The following is a 23,045-nucleotide window of genomic DNA, read 5'->3' as shown; positions in this document are numbered from 1 at the left end:
ACCCATGTGCTCAGTTATGTGCCCCTCCCACACCTAATTATCTGCACATATTACATCTGCCCCCCTGCTGCACAGCATAGTGTAACCCATGTGCTCAGTTATGTGCCCCTCCCACACCTAACTCGCTGCACATATTACATCTGCCCCCCTGCTGCACAGCATAGTGTAACTCATGTGCTCAGTTATGTGCCCCTCCCACACCTAATTATCTGCACATATTACATCTGCCCCCCTGCTGCACAGCATAGGTAACCCATGTGCTCAGTTATGTGCCCCTCCCACACCTAATTATCTGCACATATTACATCTGCCCCCCTGCTGCACAGCATAGGTAACCCAGGTGCACAGTTATGTGCCCCTCCCACACCTAATTATCTGCACATATTACATCTGCCCCCCTGCCGCACAGCATAGTGTAACCAATGTGCTCAGTTATGTGCCCCTCCCACACCTAATTATCTGCACATATTACATCTGTCCTCCTGCTGCACAGCATAGTGTAACCAATGTGCTCAGTTATGTGCCCCTCCCACACCTAACTCTCTGCACATATTACATCTGCCCCCCTGCTGCACAGCATAGTGTAACCCATGTGCTCAGTTATGTGCCCCTCCCACACCTAATTATCTGCACATATTACATCTGTCCTCCTGCTGCACAGCATAGTGTAACCCAGGTGCTCAGTTATGTGCTCCTCCCACACCTAATTCGCTGCACATATTACATCTGCCCCCCTGCTGCACAGCATAGTGTAACTCATGTGCTCAGTTATGTGCCCCTCCCACACCTAATTATCTGCACATATTACATCTGTCCTCCTGCTGCACAGCATAGTGTAACACATGTGCTCAGTTATGTGCCCCACCCACACCTTACTCTTTGCACATATTACATCTGCCCCCCTGCTGCACAGCATAGGTAACCCAGGTGCACAGTTATATGCCCCTCCCACACCTAAATCTCTGCACATATTACATCTGCCCCCCTGCTGCACAGCATAGGTAACCCAGGTGCACAGTTATATGTCCCCCCCCCACCTAATTATCTGCACATATTACATCTGCCCCCCTGCCGCACAGCATAGTGTAACCAATGTGCTCAGTTATGTGCCCCTCCCACACCTAATTATCTGCACATATTACATCTGTCCTCCTGCTGCACAGCATAGTGTAACCCATGTGCTCAGTTATGTGCCCCTCCCACACCTAATTATCTACACATATTACATCTGTCCTCCTGCTGCACAGCATAGTGTAACACATGTGCTCAGTTATGTGCCCCACCCACACCTAACTCTTTGCACATATTACATCTGCCCCCCTGCTGCACAGCATAGGTAACCCAGGTGCACAGTTATATGCCCCTCCCACACCTAAATCTCTGCACATATTACATCTGTCCCCCTGCTGCACAGCATAGGTAACCCAGGTGTTCAGTTACATGGAAATTAGGTTCTCCAACCAGCAGTCAGCTTTCATTAGCAAATAAAACCCAACTGTAGACCCAATTGGTATCGATCAGCTGAGGTCCAGGCTGCTGTATATATCGGTACCAATCAGCTGAGGTCCGGGCTGCTGTATATATCGGTACCGATCAGCTGAGGCCTGGGCTGTTGTATATAGCGGTACCGATCAGCTGAGGTCTGGGCTGCTGTATATATCAGTACTGATCAGCTGAGGTCTGGGCTGCTGTATATATCAGTACCGATCAGCTGAGGCCTGGGCTGTTGTATATAGCGGTACCGATCAGCTGAGGTCTGGGCTGCTGTATATATCAGTACTGATCAGCTGAGGCCTGGGCTGTTGTATATAGCGGTACTGATCAGCTGAGGCCTGGGCTGCTGTATATATGGGTACCGATCAGCTGAGGTCTGGGCCGCTATATATATCAGTACTGATCAGCTGAGGTCTGGGCTGTTGTATATATCAGTACTGATCAGCTGAGGGCTGGGCTGTTGTATATATTGGTACCGATCAGCTGAGGATTGGGCTGCTGTGTATATTGGTACCGATCAGCTGAGGTCTGGGCTGCTGTATATATTGGTACCGATCAGTTGAGGATTGTGCTGCTGTATATATCAGTACGGATCAGCTGAGGCCTGGGCTGCTGTATATATTGGTACCGATCAGCTGAGGCCTGGGCTGCTGTATATATCAGTACCGATCAGCTGAGGCCTGGGCTGCTGTATATATTGGTACCGATCAGCTGAGGTCCGGGCTGCTGCATATATCGGTACCGATCAGCTGAGATCCGGGCTGCTGTGTATATTGGTACCGATCAGCTGAGGCCTGGGCTGCTGTATATATCAGTACTGATCAGCTGAGGCCTGGGCTGTTGTATATAGCGGTACCAATCAGCTGAGGTCTGGGCTGCTGTATATATCGGTACCGATCAGCTGAGGTCTGGGCTGCTGTATATATTGGTACCAATCAGCTGAGGTCCAGGCTGCTGTATATATCAGTACGAACAGCTGAGGCCTGGGCTGCTGTATATATCAGTACCGATCAGCTGAGGTCTGGGCTGCTGTATATATCGGTACCAATCAGCTGAGGACTGGGCTGCAGTATATATTGGTACCGATCAGCTGAGGATTGGGCTGCTGTGTATATCGGTAGTGATCAGCTGAGGTCTGGGCCTCTATATATATTGGTACCGATCAGCTGAGGCCTGGGCTGCTGTATATATTGGTACCGATCAGCTGAGGACTGGGCTGCTGTGTATATTGGTACTGATCAGCTGAGGTCTGGGTTGCTGTATATATTGGTACCGATCAGCTGAGGACTGGGCTGCTGTATATATCAGTACCGATCAGCTGAGGACTGGGCTGCTGTGTATATCGGTACAGATCAGCTGAGGTCCGGCTGCTGTATATATCGGTACCAATCAGCTGAGGCCTGGGCTGCTGTGTATATTGGTACCGATCAGCTGAGGTCTGGGCCTCTATATATATCAGTACTGATCAGCTGAGGGCTGGGCTGTTGTATATATTGGTACTGATCAGCTGAGGATTGGGCTGCTGTGTATATTGGTACCGATCAGCTGAGGTCTGGGCTGCTGTATATATTGGTACCGATCAGCTGAGGTCCTGGCTGCTGTATATATTGGTACCGATCAGCTGAGGATTGGGATGCTGTGTATATTGGTACCGATCAGCTGAGGCCTGGGCTGCTGTATATATTGGTACCGATTAGCTGAGGTCTGGGCTGCTGTATATATTGGTACCGATCAGTTGAGGATTGTGCTGCTGTATATATCAGTACCGATCAGCTGAGGCCTGGGCTGCTGTATATATTGGTATCGATCAGCTGAGGCCTGGGCTGCTGTATACATCAGTACCGATCAGCTGAGGCCTGGGCTGCTGTATATATTGGTACCGATCAGCTGAGGTCCGGGCTGCTGCATATATCAGTACCGATCAGCTGAGGTCCGGGCTGCTGTGTATATTGGTACCGATCAGCTGAGGCCTGGGCTGCTGTATATATCAGTACTGATCAGCTGAGGCCTGGGCTGTTGTATATAGCGGTACCAATCAGCTGAGGTCTGGGCTGCTGTATATATCGGTACCGATCAGCTGAGGTCTGGGCTGCTGTATATATTGGTACCAATCAGCTGAGGTCCAGGCTGCTGTATATATCAGTACCGAACAGCTGAGGCCTGGGCTGCTGTATATATCAGTACCGATCAGCTGAGGTCTGGGCTGCTGTATATATCGGTACCAATCAGCTGAGGACTGGGCTGCAGTATATATTGGTACCGATCAGCTGAGGATTGGGCTGCTGTGTATATCGGTAGTGATCAGCTGAGGTCTGGGCCTCTATATATATTGGTACCGATCAGCTGAGGCCTGGGCTGCTGTATATATTGGTACCGATCAGCTGAGGACTGGGCTGCTGTGTATATTGGTACCGATCAGCTGAGGTCTGGGCTGCTGTATATATTGGTACCAATCAGCTGAGGACTGGGCTGCTGTATATATCAGTACTGATCAGCTGAGGACTGGGCTGCTGTGTATATCGGTACCGATCAGCTGAGGTCCGGCTGCTGTATATATCGGTACCAATCAGCTGAGGCCTGGGCTGCTGTGTATATTGGTACCGATCAGCTGAGGATTGGGCTGCTGTGTATATCGATACCGATCAGCTGAGGACTGGGCTGCTGTATATATTGGTACCGATCAGCTGAGGATTGGGCTGCTGTGTATATCGATACCGATCAGCTGGGGACTGGGCTGCTGTATATATTGGTACCGATCAGCTGAGGATTAGGCTGCTGTGTATATCGATACCGATCAGTTGAGGACTGGGCTGCTGTGTATATCAGTAGTGATCAGCTGAGGTCCGTACTGCTGTATATATCGGTAGCGATCAGCTGAGGTCCGGACTGCTGTTTATTTCTGTACCGATCAGCTGAGGTCTGGGCCACTGTATATATTGATACCGATCAGCACTGTTTACCACCATGGGCGATTATGGGGCCACACATGTTGTCATACCAGGCTGACTGCCCAACACGGCGCCATGTACTTTAGCTGAATATAGCCAGGATCCACATATAACAGCACCTGATATGAGAGCAGGATCCTGATATACTGAATAACCCTCCATCTGAGAGCTGCTGGATAGGACTGACGCTAGTCTATGTAAACTCCACCTGAGACATTTCCGCCAATGCTGTAACATTATACACCTGAGCGCCGTGCAGCCTTCTCACACTGTGCACTATACGCCGCATTTCTCCACCCTTACCTGCTCTTCCTCAGGGCAGTCTCCACGTTCTGCCCCTTGTGTCTCCTGTAGAAGTCAATGAAGGAGAAGGGAAGGGAAATGTTCAGGTGGTTGGACCTCTGTGGAGCTGCTGTTCTCTTCCGGGCTTCAAACGCGATCATCAGGTCCACCCAGGCCGCGGGGCGCTTTACTTTAAATGTTTCAATGAAGTCTTCGCTAAATATCTTGCACAACATCTTCTCAAAGGCGAGGTCCACTCCGACAGCTCCATAAGGGCCACCTGTCCAACCAGAAGACATCCTCATGTCAGGCTACTCAATCTTCTATGTCTGTCCTTAATCCCCAGCTATACTTGGTGATCACGTTATACAGTATTTCCCGAAGCGTTTAGTACCATACGGAGGGAGATGGTCTGTGTGATACGCTCTGGTAGCCTTCTCATGTGTGTCACCAACCCCCAGCTATACTTGGTGATCACATTATACAGTATTTCCCGATGCGTTTAGTACCGTAGGGAGGGAGATGGTCTGTGTGATACGCTCTGGTAGCCTTCTCATGTGTGTCACCAACCCCCAGCTATACTTGGTGATCACATTATACAGTATTTCCTGATGCGTTTAGTACCGTAGGGAGGGAAATGGTCTGTGTGATACGCTCTGGTAGCCTTCTCATGTGTGTCACCAACCCCCAGCTATACTTGGTGATCACGTTATACAGTATTTCCCCATGCGTTTAGTACCATACGGAGGGAGATGGTCTGTGTGATATGCTCTGGTAGCCTTCTCATGTGTGGTCACCAACCCCCAGCTATACTTGGTGATCACTTTATACAGTATTTCCCGATGCGTTTAGTACCGTAGGGAGGGAGATGGTCTGTGTGATACGCTCTGGTAGCCTTCTCATGTGGGGTCATCAGTCCCCAGCTATACTTGGTGATCACGTTATACATTATTTCCCGATGCGTTTAATACCGTATGGAGGGAGATGGTCTATGTGATACGCTCTGGTAGCCTTCTCATGTGTGGTCACCAACCCCCAGCTATACTTGGTGATCACGTTATACAGTATTTCCCGATGTGTTTAGTACTGTACGGAGGGAGATGGTCTGTGTAATACGCTCTGGTAGCCTTCTCATGTGTGGTCACCAATCCATAGCTATACTTGGTGATCACATTATACAGTATTTCCTGATGCGTTTAGTACAGTAGGGAGGGAGATGGTCTGTGTGATGCGCTCTGGTAGCCTTCTCATGTGTGATCACCAACCCCCAGCTATACTTGGTGATCACATTATACAGTATTTCCTGATGCGTTTAGTACCATACGGAGGGAGCTGGTCTGTGTGATATGCTCTGGTAGCCTTCTCATGTGTGGTGACCAATCCCCAGCTATACTTGGTGATCACGTTATACAGTATTTCCAGATGCGTTTAGTACCGTAGGTAGGGAGATGGTCTGTGTGATACGCTCTGGTAGCCTTCTCATGTGTGGTCACCAACCCCCAGCTATACTTGGTAATCACATTATACAGTATTTCCCGATGCGTTTAGTACCATACGGAGGGAGATGGTCTGTGTGATACGCTCTGGTAGCCTTCTCATATGTGGTCACCAATCCCCAGCTATACTTGGTGATCACGTTATACAGTATTTCCCGATGCGTTTAGTACCATACGGAGGGAGATGGTCTGTGTGATACGCTCTGGTAGCCTTCTCATGTGTGTCACCAACCCCCAGCTATACTTGGTGATCACATTATACAGTATTTCCCGATGCGTTTAGTACCATACAGAGGGAGATGGTCTGTGTGATATGCTCTGGTAGCCTTCTCATGTGTGGTCACCAATCCCCAGCTATACTTGGTGATCACTTTATACAGTATTTCCCGATGCGTTTAGTACCGTAGGGAGGGAGATGGTCTGTGTGATATGCTCTGGTAGCCTTCTCATGTGTGGTCACCAATACCCAGCTATACTTGGTGATCACATTATACAGTATTTCCCGATGCGTTTAGTACCGTAGGGAGGGAGATGGTCTATGTGATAAGCTCTGGTAGCCTTCTCATGTGTGGTCACCAACCCTCAGCTATACTTGGGGATCACGTTATACAGTATTTCCCAATGCGTTTAGTACCGTAGGGAGGGAGATGGTCTATGTGATACGCTCTGGTAGCCTTCTCATGTGTGGTCACCAACCCCCAGCTATACTTGGTGATCACGTTATAAAGTATTTCCTGATGCGTTTAGTACCGTAGGGAGGGAGATGGTCTGTGTGATACGCTCTGGTAGCCTTCTCATGTGTGGTCACCAATCCCCAGCTATACTTGGTGATCACATTATACAGTATTTCCCGATGCGTTTAGTACCGTAGGGAGGGAGATGGTCTGTGTGATACGCTCTGGTAGCCTTCTCATATGTGGTCACCAACCCCCAGCTATACTTGGTGATCACGTTATACAGTATTTCCTGATGCGTTTAGTACCGTAGGGAGGGAGATGGTCTGTGTGATACGCTCTGGTAGCCTTCTCATGTGTGGTCACCAATCCCCATCTATACTTGCTGATCACATTATACAGTATTTCCTGATGCGTTTAGTACCGTAGGGAGGAAGATGGTCTGTGTGATACGCTCTGGTAGCCTTCTCATGTGTGGTCACCAATCCCCAGCTATACTTGCTGATCACATTATACAGTATTTCCCGATGCGTTTAGTACAGTACGGAGGGAGCTGGTCTGTGTAATACGCTCTAGTAGCCTTCTCATGTGTGGTCACCAATACCCAGCTATACTTGGTGATCACGTTATACAGTATTTCCCGATGCGTTTAGTACTATAGGGAGGGAGATGGTCTGTGTTATATGCTCTGGTAGCCTTCTCATGTGTGGTCACCAACCCCCAGCTATACTTGGTGATCACGTTATACAGCATTTCCCAATGCGTTTAGTAACGTATGGAGGGAGATGGTCTGTGTGATACGCTCTGGTAGCCTTCTCATGTGTGGTCACCAACCCCCAGCTATACTTGGTGATCACATTATACAGTATTTCCCGATGCGTTTAGTACTATAGGGAGGGAGATGGTCTGTGTTATATGCTCTGGTAGCCTTCTCATGTGTGGTCACCAACCCCCAGCTATACTTGGTGATCACGTTATACAGCATTTCCCAATGCGTTTAGTAACGTATGGAGGGAGATGGTCTGTGTGATACGCTCTGGTAGCCTTCTCATGTGTGGTCACCAACCCCCAGCTATACTTGGTGATCACATTATACAGCATTTCCCAATGCGTTTAGTAACGTATGGAGGGAGATGGTCTGTGTGATACGCTCTGGTAGCCTTCTCATGTGTGGTCACCAACCCCCAGCTATACTTGGTGATCACGTTATACAGTATTTCCCGATGCGTTTAGTACCATACGGAGGGAGATGGTCTGTGTGATACGCTCTGGTAGCCTTCTCATGTGTGTCACCGATCCCCAGCTATACTTGGTGATCACGTTATACAGCATTTCCCAATGCGTTTAGTAACGTATGGAGGGAGATGGTCTGTGTGATACGCTCTGGTAGCCTTCTCATGTGTGGTCACCAATCCCCAGCTATACTTGGTGATCACTTTATACAGTATTTCCCGATGCGTTTAGTACCGTAGGGAGGGAGATGGTCTGTGTGATATGCTCTGGTAGCCTTCTCATGTGTGGTCACCAATACCCAGCTATACTTGGTGATCACATTATACAGTATTTCCCGATGCGTTTAGTACCGTAGGGAGGGAGATGGTCTATGTGATAAGCTCTGGTAGCCTTCTCATGTGTGGTCACCAACCCTCAGCTATACTTGGTGATCACGTTATACAGTATTTCCCAATGCGTTTAGTACCGTAGGGAGGGAGATGGTCTATGTGATACGCTCTGGTAGCCTTCTCATGTGTGGTCACCAACCCCCAGCTATACTTGGTGATCACGTTATACAGTATTTCCTGATGCGTTTAGTACCGTAGGGAGGGAGATGGTCTGTGTGATACGCTCTGGTAGCCTTTTCATGTGTGGTCACCAATCCCCAGCTATACTTGGTGATCACATTATACAGTATTTCCCGATGCGTTTAGTACCGTAGGGAGGGAGATGGTCTATGTGATAAGCTCTGGTAGCCTTCTCATGTGTGGTCACCAACCCTCAGCTATACTTGGTGATCACGTTATACAGTATTTCCCAATGCGTTTAGTACCGTAGGGAGGGAGATGGTCTATGTGATACGCTCTGGTAGCCTTCTCATGTGTGGTCACCAACCCTCAGCTATACTTGGTGATCACGTTATACAGTATTTCCCAATGCGTTTAGTACCGTAGGGAGGGAGATGGTCTATGTGATACGCTCTGGTAGCCTTCTCATGTGTGGTCACCAACCCCCAGCTATACTTGGTGATCACGTTATACAGTATTTCCTGATGCGTTTAGTACCGTAGGGAGGGAGATGGTCTGTGTGATACGCTCTGGTAGCCTTTTCATGTGTGGTCACCAATCCCCAGCTATACTTGGTGATCACATTATACAGTATTTCCCGATGCGTTTAGTACCGTAGGGAGGGAGATGGTCTGTGTGATACGCTCTGGTAGCCTTCTCATATGTGGTCACCAACCCCCAGCTATACTTGGTGATCACGTTATACAGTATTTCCTGATGCGTTTAGTACCGTAGGGAGGGAGATGGTCTGTGTGATACGCTCTGGTAGCCTTCTCATGTGTGGTCACCAATCCCCATCTATACTTGCTGATCACATTATACAGTATTTCCTGATGCGTTTAGTACCGTAGGGAGGAAGATGGTCTGTGTGATACGCTCTGGTAGCCTTCTCATGTGTGGTCACCAATCCCCAGCTATACTTGCTGATCACATTATACAGTATTTCCCGATGCGTTTAGTACAGTACGGAGGGAGCTGGTCTGTGTAATACGCTCTAGTAGCCTTCTCATGTGTGGTCACCAATACCCAGCTATACTTGGTGATTACGTTATACAGTATTTCCCGATGCGTTTAGTACTATAGGGAGGGAGATGGTCTGTGTTATATGCTCTGGTAGCCTTCTCATGTGTGGTCACCAACCCCCAGCTATACTTGGTGATCACGTTATACAGCATTTCCCAATGCGTTTAGTAACGTATGGAGGGAGATGGTCTGTGTGATACGCTCTGGTAGCCTTCTCATGTGTGGTCACCAACCCCCAGCTATACTTGGTGATCACATTATACAGTATTTCCCGATGCGTTTAGTACTATAGGGAGGGAGATGGTCTGTGTTATATGCTCTGGTAGCCTTCTCATGTGTGGTCACCAACCCCCAGCTATACTTGGTGATCACGTTATACAGCATTTCCCAATGCGTTTAGTAACGTATGGAGGGAGATGGTCTGTGTGATACGCTCTGGTAGCCTTCTCATGTGTGGTCACCAACCCCCAGCTATACTTGGTGATCACATTATACAGCATTTCCCAATGCGTTTAGTAACGTATGGAGGGAGATGGTCTGTGTGATACGCTCTGGTAGCCTTCTCATGTGTGGTCACCAACCCCCAGCTATACTTGGTGATCACGTTATACAGTATTTCCCGATGCGTTTAGTACTGTAGGGAGGGAGATGGTCTGTGTGATACGCTCTGGTAGCCTTCTCATGTGTGTCACCGATCCCCAGCTATACTTGGTGATCACGTTATACAGCATTTCCCAATGCGTTTAGTAACGTATGGAGGGAGATGGTCTGTGTGATACGCTCTGGTAGCCTTCTCATGTGTGGTCACCAATCCCCAGCTATACTTGGTGATCACGTTATACAGTATTTCCCCATGCGTTAAGTAACGTATGGAGGGAGATGGTCTGTGTGATACGCTCTGGTAGCCTTCTCATGTGTGGTCACCAACCCCCAGCTATACTTGGTGATCACGTTATACAGTATTTCCCCATGCGTTAAGTAACGTATGGAGGGAGATGGTCTGTGTGATACGCTCTGGTAGCCTTCTCATGTGTGGTCACCAACCCCCAGCTATACTTGGTGATCACGTTATACAGTATTTCCTGATGCGTTTAGTAACGTATGGAGGGAGATGGTCTATGTGATACGCTCTGGTAGCCTTCTCATGTGTGGTCACCAATACCCAGCTATACTTGGTGATCACGTTATACAGTATTTCCCCATGCGTTTAGTAACTTATGGAGGGAGATGGTCTGTGTGATACACTCTGGTAGCCTTCTCATGTGTGGTCACCAACCCCCAGCTATACTTGGTGATCACGTTATACAGTATTTCCCGATGCGTTTAGTACTGTAGGGAGGGAGATGGTCTGTGTCATATGCTCTGGTAGCCTTCTCATGTGTGGTCATCAATCTCCAGCTATACTTGGTGATCACATTATACAGTATTTCCTGATGCAATTAGTACCATACGGAGGGAGATGGTCTGTGTGATACGCTCTGGTAGCCTTCTCATGTGTGTCACCGATCCCCAGCTATACTTGGTGATCACGATATACAGTATTTCCCGATGCGTTTAGTACCGTAGGGAGGGAGATGGTCTGTGTGATGCGCTCTGGTAGCCTTCTCATGTGTGGTCACCAACCCCCAGCTATACTTGGTGATCACATTATACAGTATTTCCCAATGCGTTTAGTACCGTACGGAGGGAGATGGTCTGTGTGATACGCTCTGGTAGCCTTCTCATGTGTGTCACCAATCCCCAGCTATACTTGGTGATCACGTTATACAGTATTTCCCGATGCGTTTAGTACCGTAGGGAGGGAGATGGTCTGTGTCATATGCTCTGGTAGCCTTCTCATTTGTGGTCATCAATCTCCAGCTATACTTGGTGATCACATTATACAGTATTTCCTGATGCGTTTAGTACCATACGGAGGGAGATGGTCTGTGTGATACGCTCTGGTAGCCTTCTCATGTGTGGTCACCAACCCCCAGCTATACTTGGTGATCACGTTATACAGTATTTCCCGATGCGTTTAAGATAAGATAATTTATAAGATAAGATAATTTATTGTCATTGTAAAAACAACGAATTGTCAACACAACGAAATTACATTCATAGTCACAAGGAAAATACCGATAGAGGAAGGCGATAGTGCTCTAACTGTTCACGTTATAGTCGCACACTGCTGTGTTTAGTACCGTAGGGAGGGAGATGGTCTGTGTGATACGCTCTGGTAGCCTTCTCATGTGTGGTCATCAATCTCCAGCTATACTTGGTGATCACATTATACAGTATTTCCTGATGCAATTAGTACCATACGGAAGGAGATGGTCTGTGTGATACGCTCTGGTAGCCTTCTCATGTGTGTCACCAATCCCCAGCTATACTTGGTGATCACGTTATACAGTATTTCCCGATGCGTTTAGTACCGTAGGGAGGGAGATGGTCTGTGTGATACGCTCTGGTAGCCTTCTCATGTGTGGTCACCAACCCCCAGCTATACTTGGTGATTACGTTTTACAGTATTTCCCGATGCGTTTAGTACTGTAGGGAGGGAGATGGTCTGTGTCATATGCTCTGGTAGCCTTCTCATGTGTGGTCATCAATCTCCAGCTATACTTGGTGATCACATTATACAGTATTTCCTGATGCAATTAGTACCATACGGAGGGAGATGGTCTGTGTGATACGCTCTGGTAGCCTTCTCATGTGTGTCACCGATCCCCAGCTATACTTGGTGATCACGATATACAGTATTTCCCGATGCGTTTAGTACCGTAGGGAGGGAGATGGTCTGTGTGATGCGCTCTGGTAGCCTTCTCATGTGTGGTCACCAACCCCCAGCTATACTTGGTGATCACATTATACAGTATTTCCCGATGCGTTTAGTACCGTACGGAGGGAGATGGTCTGTGTGATGTGCTCTGGTAGCCTTCTCATGTGTGGTCACCAACCCCCAGATATACTTGGTGATCACATTATACAGTATTTCCCGATGCGTTTAGTACCGTATGGAGGGAGATGGTCTGTGTGATACGCTCTGGTAGCCTTCTCATGTGTGTCACCAATCCCCAGCTATACTTGGTGATCACGTTATACAGTATTTACCGATGCGTTTAGTACCGTAGGGAGGGAGATGGTCTGTGTGATACGCTCTGGTAGCCTTCTCATGTGTGGTCACCAACCCTCAGCTATACTTGGTGATCACGTTATACAGTATTTCCCGATGCGTTTAGTACCGTACGGAGGGAGAGGGTCTGTGTGATACGCTCTGGTAGCCTTCTCATGTGTGTCACCAATTCCCAGCTATACTTGGTGATCACGTTATACAGTATTTCCCGATGCGTTTAGTACCGTACGGAGGGAGATGGTCTGTGTGATACGCTCTGGTAGCCTTCTCATGTGTGGTCACCAACCCCCAGCTATACTTGGTGATCACGTTATACAGTATTTCCCGATGCGTTTAGTACTGTAGGGAGGGAGATGGTCTGTGTCATATGCTCTGGTAGCCTTCTCATGTGTGGTCATCAATCTCCAGCTATACTTGGTGATCACATTATACAGTATTTCCTGATGCGTTTAGTACCATACGGAGGGAGATGGTCTGTGTGATACGCTCTGGTAGCCTTCTCATGTGTGTCACCGATCCCCAGCTATACTTGGTGATCACAATATACAGTATTTCCCGATGCGTTTAGTACCGTAGGGAGGGAGATGGTCTGTGTGATGCGCTCTGGTAGCCTTCTCATGTGTGGTCACCAACCCCCAGCTATACTTGGTGATCACGTTATACAGTATTTCCCGATGCGTTTAGTACTGTAGGGAGGGAGATGGTCTGTGTTATATGCTCTGGTAGCCTTCTCATGTGTGGTCACCAACCCCCAGCTATACTTGGTGATCACGTTATACAGTATTTCCTGATGCGTTTAGTAACGTATGGATGGAGATGGTCTATGTGATACGCTCTGGTAGCCTTCTCATGTGTGGTCACCAATACCCAGCTATACTTGGTGATCACATTATACAGTCTTTCCCGATGCGTTTAGTACCGTAGGGAGGGAGATGGTCTATGTGATGCGCTCTGGTAGCCTTCTCATGTGTGGTCACCAATCCCCAGCTATACTTGGTGATCACATTATACAGCATTTCCCAATGCGTTTAGTAACGTATGGAGGGAGATGGTCTGTGTGATACGCTCTGGTAGCCTTCTCATATGTGGTCACCAACCCCCAGCTATACTTGGTGATCACGTTATACAGTATTTCCCGATGTGTTTAGTACTGTAGGGAGGGAGATGGTCTGTGTGATATGCTCTGGTAGCCTTCTCATGTGTGGTCACCAACCCCCAGCTATACTTGGTGATCACGTTATACAGTATTTCCTGATGCGTTTAGTACCGTAGGGAGGGAGATGGTCTATGTGATACGCTCTGGTAGCCTTCTCATATGTGGTCACCAATCCCCAGCTATACTTGGTGATCACGTTATACAGTATTTCCCGATGTGTTTAGTACCGTATGGAGGGAGATGGTCTGTGTGATACGCTCTGGTAGCCTTCTCATGTGTGTCACCAACCCCCAGCTATACTTGGTGATCACGTTATACAGTATTTCCTGATGCGTTTAGTACCGTAGGGAGGGAGATGGTCTGTGTGATGCGCTCTTGTAGCCTTCTCATATGTGGTCACCAACCCCCAGCTATACTTGGTGATCACGTTATACAGTATTTCCCGATGCGTTTAGTACCGTAGGGAGGGAGATGGTCTATGTGATATGCTCTGGTAGCCTTCTCATGTGTGGTCACCAATCAATGTGTTTGGCCAAATGTGCCATGTGGGAGATACAGAAATGGGTAGCTGGTTGTGTGTAGGGTTTACTTTGGGGACACCTCTATTGTTACAATATGTAGTAAATAATATGTAATTCCATAATTACATTATCCCCCTGATCTCAGAGGATTTATATCAGAGGTGGATAACTAGGCCCCTGAGCATTTATTAATTTGTATATATAATATTGTTTGCATTTACAGGTGGACACCTTACCATGGCGGTCCTGTCTCCCATAAGCCCATGTCTCACCCTGCGCTGCCTCACCTGAAGCTTTGTAGAGTTCTTTCAAGGTCCCCTCGGGCTGTTCAATCTGATGGACCGTGAGATCCACCGTCCCACCGCCGCAATCTGCCACAATGTATCGGTCCCCTAGAACACAGAGATGGCCGGATGGTGAGTGAGAAACAATGCCAGGAACAGATCTTTGTGTGCCACCTTTTGTTTAGACCTTTTGACCATGTTGACCTAATGCATGTCCACACATGAATGTTTGACTGTCGACAAATAGTGGCACTTTAGTCAGAGAATGCCTCTTCTCACTACTAAACAACCGGATTAAGGGGCTGATTCAGGATCGCTTTTTGCAACCCAGATTTGGCCCCAGCCTGATGGTCGGGGTTGTGCATGCGTATTTCTGCATATGTGCAAACATGGGCAGCAAATGGCTGTGTTACTTGCCGCGCTATTTACTGTGGGGAGTGAGGGCCGAGGGCGGACACCAGGCTGGGCGTCCCATGAAAATGCTAGGTATTCCCTTTGGCGGGGCAGTGTTAAGGTGCTTGCAAAGTCTTGACTTTCTCCGACCTAACAACACGCTGAATTGAATAGCTCCGGGAGCTCCTTCCTGCCACAGAAATGAATAGCTCCGGGAGCTCCTTCCTGCCACAGAAATGAATAGCTCCGGGAGCTCCTTCCTGCCACAGAAATGAATAGCTCCGGGAGCTCCTTCCTGCCACAGAAATGAATATCTCCGGGAGCTCCTTCCTGCCACAGAATTGAATAGCTCCGGGAGCTCCTTCCTGCCACAGAAATGAATAGCTCTGGGAGCTCCTTCCTGCCTCTGAATTGAATAGCTCCGGGAGCTCCTTCCTGCCACAGAATTGAATAGCTCCGGGAGCTCCTTCCTGCCACAGAATTGAATAGCTCCGGGAGCTCCCTACTGCCACAGAAATGAATAGCTCTGGGAGCTCCTTCCTGCCTCTGAATTGAATAGCTCCGGGAGCTCCTTCCTGCCACAGAATTAAATAGCTCCGGGAGCTCCTTCCTGCCACAGAAATGAATAGCTTCGGGAGCTCCCTACTGCCACAGAAATGAATAGCTCCGGGAGCTCCTTCCTGCCTCTGAATTGAATAGCTCCGGGAGCTCCTTCCTGCCACAGAATTGAATAGCTCCGGGAGCTCCTTCCTGCCTCTGAATTGAATAGCTCCGGGAGCTCCTTCCTGCCTCTGAATTGAATAGCTCCGGGAGCTCCTTCCTGCCTCTGAATTGAATAGCTCCAGGAGCTCCTTCCTGCCTCTGAATTGAATAGCTCCGGGAGCTCCTTCCTGCCTCTCAATTGAATAGCTCCAGGAGCTCCTTCCTGCCTCTGAATTGAATAGCTCTGGGAGCTCCTTCCTGCCACTGAATTGAATAGCTCCGGGAGCTCCTTCCTGCCGCTGAATTGAATAGCTCTGAGAGCTCCTTCCTGCCGCTGAATTGAATAGCTCCGGGAGCTCCTTCCTGCCGCTGAATTGAATAGTTCCGGGAGCTCCTTCCTGCCACAGAAATGAATAGCTCCGGGAGCTCCTTCCTGCCACAGAAATGAATAGCTCCGGGAGCTCCTTCCTGCCACAGAAATGAATAGCTCCGGGAGCTCCTTCCTGCCACAGAAATGAATAGCTCCGGGAGCTCCTTCCTGCCACAGAAATGAATATCTCCGGGAGCTCCTTCCTGCCACAGAATTGAATAGCTCCGGGAGCTCCTTCCTGCCACAGAAATGAATAGCTCTGGGAGCTCCTTTCTGCCTCTGAATTGAATAGCTCCGGGAGCTCCTTCCTGCCACAGAATTGAATAGCTCCGGGAGCTCCTTCCTGCCACAGAATTGAATAGCTCTGGGAGCTCCCTACTGCCACAGAAATGAATAGCTCTGGGAGCTCCTTCCTGCCTCTGAATTGAATAGCTCCGGGAGCTCCTTCCTGCCACAGAATTGAATAGCTCCGGGAGCTCCTTCCTGCCACAGAAATGAATAGCTTCGGGAGCTCCCTACTGCCACAGAAATGAATAGCTCCGGGAGCTCCTTCCTGCCTCTGAATTGAATAGCTCCGGGAGCTCCTTCCTGCCACAGAAATGAATATCTCCGGGAGCTCCTTCCTGCCACAGAATTGAATAGCTCCGGGAGCTCCTTCCTGCCACAGAAATGAATAGCTCTGGGAGCTCCTTCCTGCCTCTGAGTTGAATAGCTCCGGGAGCTCCTTCCTGCCACAGAATTGAATAGCTCCGGGAGCTCCTTCCTGCCACAGAAATGAATAGCTTCGGGAGCTCCCTACTGCCACAGAAATGAATAGCTCCGGGAGCTCCTTCCTGCCTCTGAATTGAATAGCTCCGGGAGCTCCTTCCTGCCTCTGAATTGAATAGCTCCGGGAGCTCCTTCCTGCCTCTCAATTGAATAGCTCCAGGAGCTCCTTCCTGCCTCTGAATTGAATAGCTCTGGGAGCTCCTTCCTGCCACTGAATTGAATAGCTCCGGGAGCTCCTTCCTGCCGCTGAATTGAATAGCTCTGAGAGCTCCTTCCTGCCGCTGAATTGAATAGCTCCGGGAGCTCCTTCCTGCTGCTGAATTGAATAGTTCCGGGAGCTCCTTCCTGCCACAGAAATAAATAGCTCCGGGAGCTCCTTCCTGCCTCTGAATTGAATAGCTCCGGGAGCTCCCTACTGCCACTGAATTGAATAGCTCCGGGAGCTCCTTCCTGCCACAGAATTGAATAGCTCCGGGAGCTCCTTCCTGCCACAGAAATGAATAGCTCCAGGAGCTCCTTCCTGCCTCTGAATTGAATAGCTCCGGGAGCTCCCTACTGCCACTGAATTGAATAGCTCCGGGAGCTCCTTCCTGCCTCTGAATTGAATAGCTCCGGGAGCTCCTTCCTGCCGCTGAATTGAATAGCTCCGGGAGCTCCTTCCTGCCGCTGAATTGAATAGCTCCGGGAGCTCCTTCCTGCCGCTGAATTGAATAGCTCCGAGAGCTCCTTCCTGCCGCTGAATTGAATAGCTCTGAGAGCTCCTTCCTGCCGCTGAATTGAATAGCTCTGAGAGCTCCTTCCTGCCGCTGAATTGAATAGCTCCGGGAACTCCTTCCTGCCGCTGAATTGAATAGCTCCGGGAGCTCCTTCCTGCCACAGAAATGAATAGCTCCAGGAGCTCCTTCCTGCCGCTGAATTGAATAGGTCAAGGAGCTCCTTCCTGCCGCTGTTCACTGCATGTTGGATTAAATTTACCCCAATTGACGTGTACAAGGTCAACATTGCTAGAAGGTGTATACAAGAAAAATGTTGACATGGAAACGGTCGACCCATGATAAGGATGACATAAACTTTCCATGTCAATCTTATGTCAATGTCAAAGTTTTGCCAATTCTGACCATGTATCGACATATTGCCTTTGACGTACACATTGCCTGTCAGACACCCACATCCCAGGCCTTGTCTTTATACTGTAATGAGAGCAGCCCAGAACCAGGTCTCCCGTGTAGGGGCATTTCCTGGGGGCCCCTGGCCCTCTCGTTACCTCGCCCCTCATTAATTGGCTGTATAAGGCCTAGAGGATGCCTGGACTCCTCTCACAGGAAACATAATATTTTATTTTTAGTTCGCTGTCCAAGACACATTGCACAGTATCCTGTTCCTCCCACTGATCCGGCACTGACCTCATCATGGTAATACACACGTGTGTCATAAATACGGTGTTATACAGCACATTATACAGGATGACACAAATAGCTGCTGGCTGTAAGTATGCGGGTGATGCAGAGGCTGGCGGTGTGTGTGTAGGGGGGAAGGGTGGCACTGAACAGGCTCCATCGGGGGGGGGGGGGGCAATGTGTGTGTAATGCAGGACAGGAGGTGATGCAGAGGCTGGCGGTGTGTGTAGGGGGGAAGGGTGGCACTGAACAGGCTCCATCGGGGGGGGGGGGCAATGTGTGTGTAATGCAGGTCAGGAGGTGATGCAGAGGCTGGCGGTGTGTGTGTAGGGGGGAAGGGTGGCACTGAACAGGCTCCATCGGGGGGGGGGGGGGCAATGTGTGTGCAATGCAGGTCAGGAGGTGATGCAGAGGCTGGCGGTGTGTGTGTAGGGGGGAAGGGTGGCACTGAACAGGCTCCATCGGGGGGGGAGGGGGGGGCAATGTGTGTGTAATGCAGGACAGGAGGTGATGCAGAGGCTGGCGGTGTGTGTGTAGGGGGGAAGGGTGGCACTGAACAGGCTTCATCGGGGGGGGGGGGGGATGTGTGTGTAATGCAGGACAGGAGGTGATGCAGAGGCTGGCGGTGTGTGTGTAGGGGGGAAGGGTGGCACTGAACAGGCTCCATCAGGGGGGGGGGGGCAATGTGTGTGTAATGCAGGACAGGAGGTGATGCAGAGGCTGGCGGTGTGTGTGTAGGGGGAAGGGTGGCACTGAACAGGCTCCATCGGGGGGGGGGGGGGGGCAATGTGTGTGTAATGCAGGACAGGAGGTGATGCAGAGGCTGGTGGTGTGTGTGTAGGGGGGAAGGGTGGCACTGAACAGGCTCCATCGGGGGGGGGGGGGCAATGTGTGTGTAATGCAGGACAGGAGGTGATGCAGAGGCTGGCGGTGTGTGTGTAGGGGGAAGGGTGGCACTGAACAGGCTCCATCGGGGGAGGGGGGGGGCAATGTGTGTGTAATGCAGGACAGGAGGTGATGCAGAGGCTGGCGGTGTGTGTGTAGGGGGGGGAAGGGTGGCACTGAACAGGCTCCATCGGGGGGGGGGGGGGGGCAATGTGTGTGTAATGCAGGACAGGAGGTGATGCAGAGGCTGGCGGTGTGTGTGTAGGGGGGAAGGGTGGCACTGAACAGGCTCCATCGGGGGGGGGGGGCAATGTGTGTGTAATGCAGGACAGGAGGTGATGCAGAGGCTGGCTGTGTGTGTGTAGGGGGAAAGGGTGGCACTGAACAGGCTCCATCGGGGGGGGGGGGGGGGCAATGTGTGTGTAATGCAGGACAGGAGGTGATGCAGAGGCTGGCGGTGTGTGTGTAGGGGGGAAGGGTGGCACTGAACAGGCTCCATCGGGGGGGGGGGGGGGGCAATGTGTGTGTAATACAGGACAGGAGGTGATGCAGAGGCTGGCGGTGTGTGTGGGGGGGAAGGGTGACACTGAACAGGCTTCATCGGGGGGGGGGGCAATGTGTGTGTAATGCTGGACAGGAGGTGATGCAGAGGCTGGCGGTGTGTGTGAAGGGGGGAAGGGTGGCACTGAACAGGCTCCATCGGGGGGGGGGCAATGTGTGTGTAATGCAGGACAGGAAGTGATGCAGAGGCTGGCGGTGTGTGTGTAGGGGGAAGGGTGGCACTGAACTGGCTCCATCAGGGGGGGGGGGGGGGGGGGCAATGTGTGTGTAATGCAGGTCAGGAGGTGATGCAGAGGCTGGCGGTGTGTGTGTAGGGGGGAAGGGTGGCACTGAACAGGCTCCATCGGGGGGGGGGGCAATGTGTGTGTAATGCAGGACAGGAGGTGATGCAGAGGCTGGCGGTGTGTGTGTAGGGGGGAAGGGTGGCACTGAACAGGCTCCATCGGGGGGGTGGGGGGGGCAATGTGTGTGTAATACAGGACAGGAGGTGATGCAGAGGCTGGCGGTGTGTGGGGGGGAGGGTGGCACTGAACAGGCTCCATCGGGGGGGGGGGGCAATGTGTGTGTAATGCAGGACAGGAGGTGATGCAGAGGCTGGCGGTGTGTGTGTAGGGGGAAGGGTGGCACTGAACAGGCTCCATCGGGGGGGGGGGGGGCAATGTGTGTGTAATGCAGGACAGGAGGTGATGCAGAGGCTGGCGGTGTGTGTGTAGGGGGAAGGGTGGCACTGAACAGGCTCCATCGGGGGGGGGGGGCAATGTGTGTGTAATGCAGGACAGGAAGTGATGCAGAGGCTGGCGGTGTGTGTGTAGGGGGAAGGGTGGCACTGAACAGGCTCCATTGGGGGGGGGGGGGGGGGCGCAATGTGTGTGTAATGCAGGACAGGAGGTGATGCAGAGGCTGGCGGTGTGTGTGTAGGGGGGAAGGGTGGCACTGAACAGGCTCCATCGGGGGGGGGCAATGTGTGTGTAATGCAGGACAGGAAGTGATGCAGAGGCTGGCGGTGTGTGTGTAGGGGGAAGGGTGGCACTGAACTGGCTCCATCGGGGGGGGGGGGGGGCAATGTGTGTGTAATGCAGGTCAGGAGGTGATGCAGAGGCTGGCGGTGTGTGTGTAGGGGGAAGGGTGGCACTGAACAGGCTCCATCGGGGGGGGCAATGTGTGTGTAATACAGGACAGGAGGTGATGCAGAGGCTGGCGGTGTGTGTGTAGGGGGGAAGGGTGGCACTGAACAGGCTCCATCGGGGGGGGGGGCAATGTGTGTGTAATGCAGGACAGGAGGTGATGCAGAGGCTGGCGGTGTGTGTGTAGGGGGGAAGGGTGGCACTGAACAGGCTCCATCGGGGGGGGGGGGGGGCAATGTGTGTGTAATGCAGGACAGGAGGTGATGCAGAGGCTGGCGGTGTGTGTGTAGGGGGAAGGGTGGCACTGAACAGGCTCCATCGGGGGGGGGGGGGGCAATGTGTGTGTAATGCAGGACAGGAGGTGATGCAGAGGCTGGCGGTGTGTGTGTAGGGGGAAGGGTGGCACTGAACAGGCTCCATCGGGGGGGGGGGGGCAATGTGTGTGTAATGCAGGACAGGGGGTGATGCAGAGGCTGGCGGCGTGTGTGTGTAGGAGGAAGGGTGGCACTGAACAGGCTCCATCGGGGGGGGGGGGGGGGCAATGTGTGTGTAATGCAGGACAGGGGGTGATGCAGAGGCTGGCGGTGTGTGTGTAGGGGGAAGGGTGGCACTGAACAGGCTCCATCGGGAGGGGGGGGGCAATGTGTGTGTAATGCAGGACAGGAGGTGATGCAGAGGCTGGCGGTGTGTGTGTGGGGGGGAAGGGTGGCACTGAACAGGCTCCATCGGGGGGGGGGGGGCAATGTGTGTGTAATGCAGGACAGGAGGTGATGCAGAGGCTGGCGGTGTGTGTGTAGGGGGAAGGGTGGCACTGAACAGGCTCCATCGGGAGGGAGGGGGGGCAATGTGTGTGTAATGCAGGACAGGAGGTGATGCAGAGGCTGGCGGTGTGTGTGTGGGGGGGAAGGGTGGCACTGAACAGGCTCCATCGGGGGGGGGGGGGGCAATGTGTGTGTAATGCAGGACAGGAGGTGATGCAGAGGCTGGCGGTGTGTGTGTAGGGGGGAAGGGTGGCACTGAACAGGCTCCATCGGGGGGGGGGGGGGCAATGTGTGTGTAATGCAGGTCCGGAGGTGATGCAGAGGCTGGCGGTGTGTGTAGGGGGGAAGGGTGGCACTGAACAGGCTCCATCGGGGGGGGGGGGGGGCAATGTGTGTGTAATGCAGGACAGGAGGTGATGCAGAGGCTGGCGGTGTGTAGGGGGGAAGGGTGGCACTGAACAGGCTCCATCGGGGGGGGGGGGCAATGTGTATGTAATGCAGGACAGGAGGTGATGCAGAGGCTGGCGGTGTGTAGGGGGGAAGGGTGGCACTGAACAGGCTCCATCGGGGGGGGGCAATGTGTGTGTAATGCAGGTCAGGAGGTGATGCAGAGGCTGGCGGTGTGTGTATGGGGGGGAAGGGTGGCACTGAACAGGCTCCATCGGGGGGGGGGGGCAATGTGTGTGTAATGCAGGACAGGAGGTGATGCAGAGGCTGGCGGTGTGTGTAGGGGGAAGGGTGGCACTGAACAGGCTCCATCGGGGGGGGCAATGTGTGTGTAATGCAGGACAGGAGGTGATGCAGAGGCTGACGGTGTGTGTGTAGGGGGAAGGGTGGCACTGAACAGGCTCCATCGGGGGGGGGGGGGCAATGTGTGTGTAATGCAGGTCAGGAGGTGATGCAGAGGCTGGCGGTGTGTGTGTAGGGGGAAGGGTGGCACTGAACAGGCTCCATCGGGGGGGGGGCAATGTGTGTGTAATGCAGGTCAGGAGGTGATGCAGAGGCTGGCGGTGTGTGTGTAGGGGGGAAGGGTGGCACTGAACAGGCTCCATCGGGGGGGGGGGGCAATGTGTGTGTAATGCAGGACAGGAGGTGATGCAGAGGCTGGCGGTGTGTGTGTAGGGGGAAGGGTGGCACTGAACAGGCTCCATCGGGGGGGGGGGGGGCAATGTGTGTGTAATGCAGGACAGGAGGTGATGCAGAGGCTGACGGTGTGTGTGTAGGGGGAAGGGTGGCACTGAACAGGCTCCATCGGGGGGGGGGGGGCAATGTGTGTGTAATGCAGGTCAGGAGGTGATGCAGAGGCTGGC

General features: G+C 51.6%; 1 protein-coding gene across 2 annotated transcripts in view; it reads right to left on the bottom strand.

Annotated features, from left to right (window-relative positions):
* HSPA12B (heat shock protein family A (Hsp70) member 12B) overlaps positions 1–23,045 on the bottom strand; it is a 233,325-nt gene that overhangs the window by 19,124 nt on the left and 191,156 nt on the right. For both annotated transcript variants that reach the window (XM_083156289.1, XM_083157094.1), the window contains 2 exons: positions 14,778–14,882; positions 4,746–5,004 (listed from right to left, as the gene is read on the bottom strand). In XM_083156289.1, coding sequence (XP_083012415.1) covers positions 4,746–5,004; positions 14,778–14,882 — 364 coding nt within the window. The remainder of the gene's footprint in view (positions 1–4,745; positions 5,005–14,777; positions 14,883–23,045) is intronic.

The sequence above is a fragment of the Crinia signifera genome, chromosome 1 (assembly GCF_055691185.1).
Source record: "Crinia signifera chromosome 1, ASM5569118v1, whole genome shotgun sequence".
NCBI classification, from domain to species: domain Eukaryota; kingdom Metazoa; phylum Chordata; class Amphibia; order Anura; family Myobatrachidae; genus Crinia; species Crinia signifera.
This window is presented reverse-complemented; position numbering and strand designations above follow the sequence as displayed.